The sequence below is a fragment of the Podarcis bocagei genome (assembly GCF_964188305.1).
Source record: "Podarcis bocagei genome assembly, chromosome: 15".
NCBI lineage: Eukaryota > Metazoa > Chordata > Lepidosauria > Squamata > Lacertidae > Podarcis > Podarcis bocagei.
In genome coordinates this window covers 35,255,952-35,266,928 of record NC_138141.1, presented here as the reverse complement: position 1 = coordinate 35,266,928, position 10,977 = coordinate 35,255,952, and the positions used below count along the sequence as shown (strand labels likewise).

General features: G+C 43.6%; 1 protein-coding gene across 10 annotated transcripts in view; it reads right to left on the bottom strand.

Annotated features, from left to right (window-relative positions):
• Nucleotides 1-9,196: 9,196 nt before the first annotated feature.
• Nucleotides 9,197-10,977, bottom strand: part of GTF2I (general transcription factor IIi) — a 60,225-nt gene continuing 58,444 nt past the window's right edge. For all 10 annotated transcript variants that reach the window (XM_081172892.1, XM_081172896.1, XM_081172895.1 and 7 more), the window contains 2 exons: nt 10,086-10,162; nt 9,197-9,742 (listed from right to left, as the gene is read on the bottom strand). In XM_081172892.1, the coding sequence (XP_081029018.1) occupies nt 10,104-10,162 (59 nt within the window). In that variant the 3' untranslated portion in view covers nt 9,197-9,742; nt 10,086-10,103. The remainder of the gene's footprint in view (nt 9,743-10,085; nt 10,163-10,977) is intronic.

The following is a 10,977-nucleotide window of genomic DNA, read 5'->3' as shown; positions in this document are numbered from 1 at the left end:
CTCGTTAAAAAGGAGAAGTCTCATTTCCCCACATTGCACATTGTGGATTTTTTCTGGGTGTGTGTGTGTGCGCTGGGTTTCTGTTTTCTGCACCTGGCGTGTGTCTCCAGAGCATGGCAAACACGGCACTAGATGCTGCCTGGTGTGTGTTATGTCTGTGCTGTGGGCTCCTGGCTCCAGAAGACATGTGCTAGAGGCAGCATCCAAGTTCGCTGGCAAGGAATGATCTGGGTTCCTGAGGCTCCCTGGGCTGCCAGGTAGATATTGCTCTGCCTAATCTGACTCACAGGATTGCTGCAAGGACAGAATTGCAGGATGGGGGCAAAGAAAGAGGAAGCGGATTACCGGAAACACGGACAAAAGAAAGTTTGCATTTGCATAACAGGTGCATGTGGTAATTTACAAGTATACATGCAAGACTGCATCTCACCACCATGGTGGGGGAAGGGCAGCCAGGTTACCTGCCTGCTTCATCTGCTGCCCAACTGCCATTCTTTATCATTTATCGTTATTATTATTCCTTCTTTTTTCTTCTTTTGATATTAATAGTCTATTGAAAAGTTTACAATTATAAAGAAATAAAGTAATGCAAAGAAAAAAACACAAAAAATGTGTAGAGAAATATATATATATATGAGAATATATACAGTAAATGTAAAGGGTAAAGGACCCCTGGACAGTTAGGTCCAGTCAAAGGCGATTATGGGGTTGCGGCGCTAATCTCACTTTCAGGCCGAGGGAGCTGGCATTGGTCCACAGACAGCTTTCCGGGTCATGTGGCCAGCATGACTAAACCACTTCTGGCACAATGGAACACCGTGACGGAAACCAGAGTGCACAGAAACGCTGTTTACCTTCCCTCCTCAGTGGTACCTATTTATCTACTTGCCCTGGCGTGCTTTCGAACTGCTAGGTTGGCAGGAGCAGGGACAGAGCAACGGGAGCTCACCCCGTCGTGGGGATTCGAACCGCCAACCTTCTGATCGGCAAGCCCAAGAGGCTCAGTGGTTTAGACCACAGCGCCACCCATGTCCCTTGAATATATACGAAAACACCCTAACCCATACATTCTTTTTAAAAGTTTGATACAGTGGACGCTTTGGTTGCGAACCTGCAGCGTTTGCAACCCGCAGTGCCGTGTCTGCACATGCATGGGTTGAGATTCAGCGCTTCTGTTCATGCGCAAAGTGCGATTTAGTGCTTCTGTGCATGCGCAAGCACCGAAACCCGGAAGTAACCCGTTCCGGTACTTACAGCTTCGGCGCAGTGCGCAACCTGAAAACACGCAACCTGAAATGTCTGTAACCTGAGGTATGACTGTATTATTATCCTAGTACCACTAGGTACCACTCTGGTGGGAAGGTAAACGGTGTTTCCATGCGCTGCTCTGGTTCGCCAAAAGCAGCTTAGTCATGACCCGAGATGAGCGCCGCAACCCCAGAGTCGTCAGCTAATGGTCAGGGATCCCTTTACCTTTATATTTTGTATAACGTGCCAATTGCTGGTGGGCAGCTTCAATGCTCCTCCTGCTCTTCCTTCTTGTGTTTCTTTTAAAAAGTATTTAAACCAGACAAATAGAGGACAATGATGGGTGGGGCCGGAAGGGACTGCCACCGTCAGCCCATACTTAACCAGAGGATTGTCTGACCCAGGGGTGCCACCTTGAATAAAATATTGGGGGGATCCAGGCAAGCCCCACCCCTGGTCACATGACACTATGCAGGCACACCATTTGAACAGCAATGCTCATCTACTTTGGGGGGCCCTGATCCCCTCAGATATTTTAGGGGGCCCCTGAAGCTCCCTCGGCCCCTTGAAATGAGTTAATCTTGCAATATTCACCTACTTTACAGGTGGAGTTTAGTTTGATGCATATATTCAGAGCAAAAGCTGAAAGGAACAGATATCACATACATTTCTTACTGGGCTAATCTGACCATGGCAAGGGAGTGCATTGCCTTTCCTGTATCTTCAGTCCACTCATTTCACTGGGGACAATTATCACGTCAAGAGTGTGACCTGCCAAGTGAGCTGGACCGCTGACCATCTGAGAGAGACCCATGGTTGCCCTGGAGATTATGAAGTTGATCTTGCTCTTTTCACTTCTCCTACTCCCCCCCCCCCAAAAAAAAACACACCCCTGTACTGGTTAGCAAACTAAGCTGAACTACCGGACATCCCATCACCCCTTCCATCTTGTTGACCATGACGCTGTCAACAGCTGGCTTTTCAAGAGAAGACAAAAGAAGAAGTAGGTTGTTCTATGTTTACGGTAAAGCCAGTAGTAATTGGAATCATAGGAAGCATTAATGTATGGAGTTAAATTGTGTAAGATGTTTGAGCGCACCATAAAAGGCATGCAAGATTTGAGGTTTGATTCCTCTGCTTCTCCTTCCTGCAATCTGAACAAATCTTTTCCTTATCTACCCTGGTGTAATTATTGGCTCAGGTCACCCCAGCATTGGACCTCTGAGTTTGAAAAATTGGCTTGTGTAAGATGACTTCTGGGCTGTTGGATCAGCACAGACATTTAAAAGGAATACAATATCAGGTCACAATGATGCTTGCAGAACAATGCTCAGAGCAGAAGCTGATGTCTCCAAGCAGTTGCTGTTTGGATGTGTTTGCTCCTAGCTAAAATGTTGGTGATGTGGGAGAAGTCAGTTATGGAGACAGGTAAATCTTGCAATATTCACCTACCTGGTGAATTTAAGTTTATGTATTTTGAATCGAAGACAGCAGTGCCTGGCGTGCTCTGGTCCATGGGGTCACAAAGGGTCGGACACGACTAAACGACCAAATAACAACATTGTGAATTGGCCCAGTTTATATTTTGCTTGTGACTAATAATACTTACCGGTGGAGTTTGGTTTGATGCATATATTCAGAGCAAAAGCTGAAAGGAACAGATATCACATACATTTCTTACTGGGCTAATGGTTGTTGTTGTTTAGTCGTTTAGTCGTGTCCGACTCTTCGTGACCCCATGGACCAGAGCACGCCAGGCACTCCTGTCTTCGCTGCCTCCCGCAGTTTGGTCAGACTCATGCTTGTAGCTTCGAGAACACTGTCCAACCATCTCGTTCTCTGTCGTCCCCTTCTCCTTGTGCCCTCCATCTTTCCCAACACCAGGGTCTTTTCCAGGGAGTCTTCTCTTCTCATGAGGTGGCCAAAGTATTGGAGCCTCAGCTTCACGATCTGTCCTTCCAGTGAGCACTCAGGGCTGATTTCCTTCAGAATGGATACGTTTGATCTTCTTGCAGTCCATGGGACTCTCAAGAGTCTCCTCCAGCACCATAATTCAAAAGCATCAATTCTTTGGCGATCAGCATTCTTTATGGTCCAGCTCTCACTTCCATACGTCACTACTGGGAAAACCATGGCTTTAACTATACGGACCTTTGATGACAAGGTGATGTCTCTACTTTTTAAGATGCTGTCTAGGTTTGTCATCGCCTTTCTCCCAAGGAGCAGGCGTCTTTTAATTTCGTGACTGCTGTCACTCAGGGCTAATGGTACATATCTGTTATGTAGTCGAGTTTGTTAAGCAGTCAGCTTTATTGCTAGTTTATCCAGGAATTAGATTTACGCACTGGATTTATTTTCCATTCGTATAGTCACAATGATACTTAGTTGTCTGGCATTTAAAGCATTAGTACTTCAAACTGATGGGAAATGATGTTTTCTCACTTTCATGGAAGTCATGCACAACAAGCACGAATCATCACTTTTTCCTTTTCTTTTCAGTTCAGTTCCTTTTTCTTTCCTAGTGTTGCTTGTATGCGCACATTCCTGATGAAGCATTTAATCAATAAAAACAAATTTAAAAACAAATACAATGATTTTAAAAAAGCATTTTGTAGCTGTCTCATTGTTCTTTTCAGGGGGTACTCAAGGGCAGCTTTGTTGTTGTTAAAAAGTTACTGTAAACTTACTGTAAATTTACTGTAACAACTTCATGGTAATTGTACTAGTGTGGTAATAAAGAACTTCTAGGAAAAAAGCACTGGCCTCTCTAGCACTTCAGAACCTGTGGGTTGTATGTTGCTGAACATAGAAACGGTGCGGTAATAAATAACCTCATATGTGCAAGAGAAGGGGAAAGGAAGTTCTTCTCTTCCCAGCCCAGGGGGATCAGTTGCCCTACCAAGATACAAGAGAGCCATTGCATCACAGAAGGGAAACCATGATTAATGAATCCTGTGGTCACTCTGGAACATGACCTGAAGCACGTAGACTCAAGATGAGTCCAATTGAATATTGTGGAACTTACTTCCAAAGAAGCACACTCAGGACTGAGGTTTCTCTGAACATGCGTCACACAGGTTGATCTAAGGCAGTTGTGAACTTGGAAATAACTCTTCTTTGTAATCATTTGGCCATCATACAGCAGCTTCTGAAGGAAAACATGCCAAGTGCAAAGGCATTGCATTAGCTGCAATCTTCCAACCCTACAGTTCTACTATTGTTTGTTTGATTGATTGATTAATTAACTAATATTGTTATCTGAACTTATTGGTCACCCTTTTTTATTATTAAATAAAATGTAACTTATAATACAAATGTAAAACCAATGCAAAGTTAAAACAAAGAGCTGAAAGCATTAAAGGGACCCCTGACCATTAGGTCCAGTCGTGACCGACTCTGGGGTTGCGGCGCTCATCTCGTTTTATTGGCCGAGGGAGCCGGCGTACAGCTTCCAGGTCATGTGGCCAGCATGACTAAGCCACTTCTGGCGAACCAGAGCAGCGCACGGAAACGCCATTTACCTTCCCGCCAGAGCGGTACCTATTTATCTACTTGCACTTTGATGTGCTTTCAAACTGCTAGGTTGGCAGGAGCAGGGACCGAGCAACGGGAGGCTCACCCCATCGCGGGGATTCAAACCGCCGACCTTCTGATCAGCAAGTCCTAGGCTCCATGGTTCAACCCACAGCGCCACCCGCGTCCCTTCCAAGAGCTGAAAGCATTAACACATATAGAAAAAGCAGTGTAACACATGCCACCCACTAAAAGACACAATATTTTAAACTCTCCAAGTTAAATCCCCCAAGCATAGCTGAAAAGGGACGTTTTCTGCCCAGCACCTAAAAGTAGCTAGTGATGGTACCAGGCATGCCTCCCTGGAGAGCATTCTGTAAGCGGGGAGCCAGCACAGAAAAGGTCCTGTCTGGCGTTGCCACCTTCTGGCTCGCCCTCAGAGCGGACAGAGAGAGGAGGACCTCAGATGATGAATGCAGGGTCTGGGTTGGCTCATGTGGCAATAGGGATAGTCCTTGAGGTATTAGGGTCCTGTGCAACATAAGGCTTTATAGATCAAAACCAGCACTGAATTAGGCTCAGAAATTAACTGGTAACCAGTGCAGTTGGACCAGGATTGGTGTAAAATGCTCTCACACCAGTTGGCAATCTGTCTGATCATATGTCCAAATGAGCTGGTTTGAGAGAAAATGCATCTAACAGTCATATTACCCAAGGAACGACAGAATGGATGTGAGTTGTGTCTTCTCGGTAGTGGCTGGAACACCCTCCCATCAGATGTCAAGGAAATAAACAACTACCTGACTTTTAGAAGACATCTGAAGGCAGCCCTGTTCAGGGAAGTTTTTAATGTTTTATGCTTTATCGCTTTATTATTATTATTCTGTTGGGAGCCGCCTGGAGTGGCTGGGGAAACCCAGCCAGATGGGCAGGGTATAAATAAATAATAATAATAATGATAATTATTACTAATGTCACATGTCCATGGCTTCAAACACCAGCAATGGAAGCACACTGGAGCGAGAGGAAATGGTAATCTGTACACAGGTTAAACCTCTCAACACCAGCTGCACTTAAAAACTGAGCGTAACCCAGCCTTGGAGAAGTAAAAGCTTCTCCACCCCACACAGAACTTTTCGGTTGAAAAACCCATCCAGGGATGTGTACCAAGCCTCGCCAAAGATTTGGCTTTGCTTGATGGGAAATCCAAAATATTTTTAGCACATCTCTTCTCTTTTCTTATTATTTCTCAGCCTCGGCATGAGAAATGAAAGCAGCTGGTTCTCGTTCAGGAAGCACACGTTTGCCGGATATTCTGCAAGTGGAAACAATGCAAGCTTTTTGTGTTTTGAGAACACCTGCCGGGAACTTCCGAGTTTATCTAGACTGGGAAGTCTGTAGATAGGGGAGCGAGAGAAAGCAGGTGTGGGGATGATTTAAGTTTCAGAGTGGGAAGACGGGAGGGGGAGAATTAAGTAGGCAGGAGCTGGAGAATGAGCCTCAGGAAGATTTGTGAAGCGGTTCTGCTCAGTTTCCCAAAGGAGAACAAAAGGCAAGCCTGCAGGATCAAGCCCGGGTCCCATCTAGTCCAACGTCCTGCTCTCATAGTGGTCCTTCGGATAGATGTCTCTGGGAAGCCTGCAACCAGGATCTGAGGATGACAGCCCTCACCCCTCCTGCAGTTTCCAGGAAGTGGCTTTCAGAGGCAAACTCCCTCTAACAATGGAGATGGAGCGTAGCCACCAGGGTTATTAGCTACTGCTGCATTTATACCCTCCATGATTTGATCTCCTCCTCTTTTAAAGCCACCCAGGGGGGTGTCTCTCTCAGCCGCTTATGTGAGCTGCACAGGGCAGGTACTGAAAGGAGGCATGTAAAGATTGGAAAATCAAATAACTAGGATGGGTCCTGGGGATGGGGGAAGGAGAATCCAACCTCCTCCTCACCGCTGGGAATTTCTAAAACCTTCTCTCTTCCAAGTGCAAATGTCTATAGGTGTTTTAGGGACTTTTGTCTTCGTCAGGAATGTGGAAGTTGGGTAAGAATAGGTCTTTTTAGATTCAGAAGCTTTTGCGAAGGAACAGCTTCTGAAGGGGAAACAACTCTTTAATAGAGTTTTAAGCATAATCTTGAATATAAATGTGAAGGAAATGTTGAGGTATCAAGAAATATCAGCTACTAATGATACAGCGTTTCTGATAAACTTGAGTGTGCTCAGACTGTTATTAGGTATCTCATTTTAAAAAATAGAAATATATAGCTTTGCATGAAGTCTATACTACCAGATAATCAAATAATTATATCTGAGTTACCAAATATTCCCAAGTAATAAGTATGAATCTATTAAGTCTTGTGTTGTGCCAAGGTAAAGGTAAAGGAACCCCTGACCATTAGGTCCAGTTGTGACCGACTCTGGAGTTGTGGCGCTCATCTTGCTTTATTGGCCAAGGGAGCCGGCATGCAGCTTCCGGGTCATGTGGCCAGCATGACTAAGCCGCTTCTGGTGAACCAGAGCAGCGCACGGAAACACCTTCCCGCCGGAGCAGTACCTATTTATCTACTTGCACTTTGACATGCTTTTGACTGCTAGGTTGGCAGGAGCAGGGACTGAGCAACAGGAGCTCACCCCATCGCGGGGATTCGAATTGCCGACCTTCCAATCGGCAAGCCCTAGGCTCTGTGGTTTAACCCACAGCGTCACCCACGTCCCTGTGTTGTGCTATTCCAGTACAAAACCAGCAGATCCCATTTTTCCATCAACTTGAGACTGCATACACACAACACATTTCAAGCACACGACTCCTGGGAGTTCTGTGAGGGATGAACTACAGTTCCCAGGACCTTAGTGGAGGCAGGGGAAGGCCTCCTGTTTCGAGTGTGCTTTAAATATATGATGGATATGAAGACTTGCCTTTGTCTGCCTTCTCTTACCCTGATATATCTGGTCGATTTTACCATACCATAAGCCTTGGCTGTCCACTTTCTGAGATCCATGAGCATATTTGCAAAGCACACCCTCGCACAAGCAAACACACACTGCTACCTTTTTTTCTTCTTTCTAGTCTCTTATTGGGGGTGGTACCAACAATTTCGGAACTTCCACCACTATAACTAAGCCCAGTTTTACTATCAGTGCAACTTTTTCTGAATGCTATGTGGGAAAGCACATAGAATTGGTAGCTGGAAGCTATCCCCAAGGATCATCTAGTCCAACCCCCTGCAATGCAGGAATCACAACTAAACAATCCCTTACAGATGACCATTCAAATCTGCTTAAAAACCTCCAATGAAGGGGAATCCACCACCTTCCGAGGGCGTCTGTTCCTCTGTAAAACAGTTCTTACCGTCAAAAAGTTCAGGTGCCTGAGCAAACAAGAATGTTGTATAATTTTTTCAGGATGTTAACAATGAGAGGGGCACTCTACAAATGTTCTCCGAAGTCTCAGTCCTCTTAAATTCCATTTTCCTTTTCATCCTTCTTTGGTCCGTTTTCATTCACCATTGCATCCATCTCAGCACTAATCTCTTTCAATTGCTCATCCAATAATTGCTGTAAGATGTCAACAGTCAATGGAATGCCCAGCAATGTATGCCACACTGAATGTTCTTTGTCTTATTAACAGTTCAGTCTCCACCATAAGATCTTCACAGTCTCCACCTTAAGAACTTTAACCTCCCATCGTCACCTTAAAATCTTCACAGCATTCCTTATCTAACCACTTTCATTTCCCATGGAAGGAAATGTGACATAGAAATACTACTTTCAGTTTGAAGTCAACAATTCTGTGAAGAAAACAGAATGAATGAATGAATGATAAACTAACAATCAGCCTTGGTAGTTTAAAGCTTTATTGGTTGCAACAATTAGAACATGTTTTCTGTTCTGCCTCCACTCTTTTAATGACTGACCCTTTTTAAAGCCAGTTCATGTTGACAATACTGAGTAAGATGGGCCAATGGTCTGACTTGGTATAAAGTAGCTTCCTATGTCTTCTTGGGGACTGTGCCATTTTTGAACAGGTTGCAGAAAGACAGAGGATTTAACTCGTGGCGTATCAGTAGTCTACAGCAGTTTAAGAAGCAGGAGCAGGCTGCGTTAAGGTATAACTCCCCAGAGTCCAACAGTGGAGGTGTAACTAAGTGTTAAGCAATCAACAAGTGTGCACTTTTGCTTAGATGCCCCCCAAGTTCTGCCTAGCCAAGGATTCTTAGAAAGGAAACAGTTTGCCGCTGCTATGTGGTTAATTCAGTGGTCCACCCTGCTTTATTTTCCATCCATCCCTGCCTTAAGGCCTCAACAGCTTCACAGCTGAACCTTGGTATGCAGAAATAATCTAAACACAAGCACTTGTTGCTTCGAAATTAATGCTATCCTTCCCACTACCCTCTCTAAAGACTACAGAGTACCAGGTTATGAAATAAATAACACTGCAGATGCCAGGAAAACCAGTTTTTTTTATTTATTAAAAACATATGAGTTGAGAGATATATCATAGGAAAAAAATTATTTCAAATATACAGATACTATTATCCAATTAACCATTAAGGAGAAAGAGAAAGAAAAATTCAGCGGACAATTTCAACTCCCACACCCACCCACTCCCACTGGGAGAAAAAAATAAAACCTGAACTACGATAGGCATATTTCTTTCTTCGATATCTAATGGACTGTCTTAATTGGAAAGGCAGATATTTTTTGAAAGTCCCTGTTGATATTAATGAAAAGCTAACAATCATTAAGCCATGTATCCAGCATTTCTTCCTCCAATTAATTCTTTTAAAATAAAATAAGCCATTGTGAATATTATTTCATTGCTTCATGTCAATTATCAGGACTTTTGAACAGAGTAGACATTTCTATCTAAAAATACAAAAAAAAGGAGGTTGGGGGAGGGTGGATAGAAGGTACTTCTCTTATACAGCTATATTACACAGCTCAGGGCCGTCCCAGCAAACTCTTCGCAATCCTGGAAGCTTCTGACTAAACAGTGAGGAGGGAATAAAAAAGGCAGGGATTGAAGTTAAATCAAGTGCAGCTAGAAGTCCAATGAAAATATTGACTACTCGACATGCTAAACCTGTTTCACTCATTTAGCTTGCTCTTTTAAAGGTTCAGCTGGGCTAAAATTAAATGAAGTGTGCCCAGGGACAAAATGAGCACAAACTGAAGATTGCAACAGGGTATTGCCGAGTTAAGCAATCTACAAAGGCCAATATGAACGCAACGTGGGTTATAAATTGTACATTAAGAGTACAATCCACCTTCTATCTATAAAATCATCTGCATGCCACCCGCCGCTCCATTTTCTTCATGACTTTTTTACCCTAAATATTGGCGAGGTCTACCACGTTGGGTCTGGCTCTTGTTTTATTTGAGTGTCTTCTTCAGTCTCTGCCGAATCTGTGGAGAAAAAAAGGACAGTTAGATGCCTTTCAACAAGATTGCTGAAGAAAGAGGGAAGGGGATTTGAGAATGTAAATGAAAATTGCAATTTCCGGAAATGAGCAAGGAGGAACAAAGCTCCGGCATAAACTTAATTAAGAAGATTGTTCGTTTCCCAGGTGATAGTAATTTTGTCTCAGTGAACTATAGAGAGCAGCTGCTTGAAAGAGAGAAAAGCCACAGCTGGAAAATGATTCACCATTCAAACACAAACCACCAGTGAAAATCATACCACGTAATTTTAAGAGTGGGCCGCCAGAATCTTTAACCACAAACAAGAGTGGCGGAGCTACAAATATTGTTTCGCTGAAATTACTTCATGGCTATTTCAGCAGCCACTTTACAAGTAGCTTTTATGTTATGTTATGGTTTTGTGTTTACTTTTAATTGTTCTTATACTCTCGTGTGGTTTGTGTTTGCCTTTTTTAAAAAAACATTTTATGTGCATCGCTTAGAAATTCTGAATATAAAACAGTATGGAAATACATGAAATAGAATTGTAGAATTGGAAGGGACCACGAGGGTCATCTAGTCCAACCCCCTGCAATGAAGAATTCTTTTGTGTCCAACGTGGGTCTTGAACCCATGTCCCTGAGATTAAGAATTTCATGCTGCTCTAGCAACTGAGCCATAGACAATAAAAATAAATAAAAAAATGAAAAGCTAGCAGGCAACTTTACAGGGCCAGAGGGAAGAGAGCAGTGTTGGGCTTCACCTTGCTCTTTTCCTTTTGGTTTTGTGGGCATCAAGATACATTTTCAAGTAACTGTTGA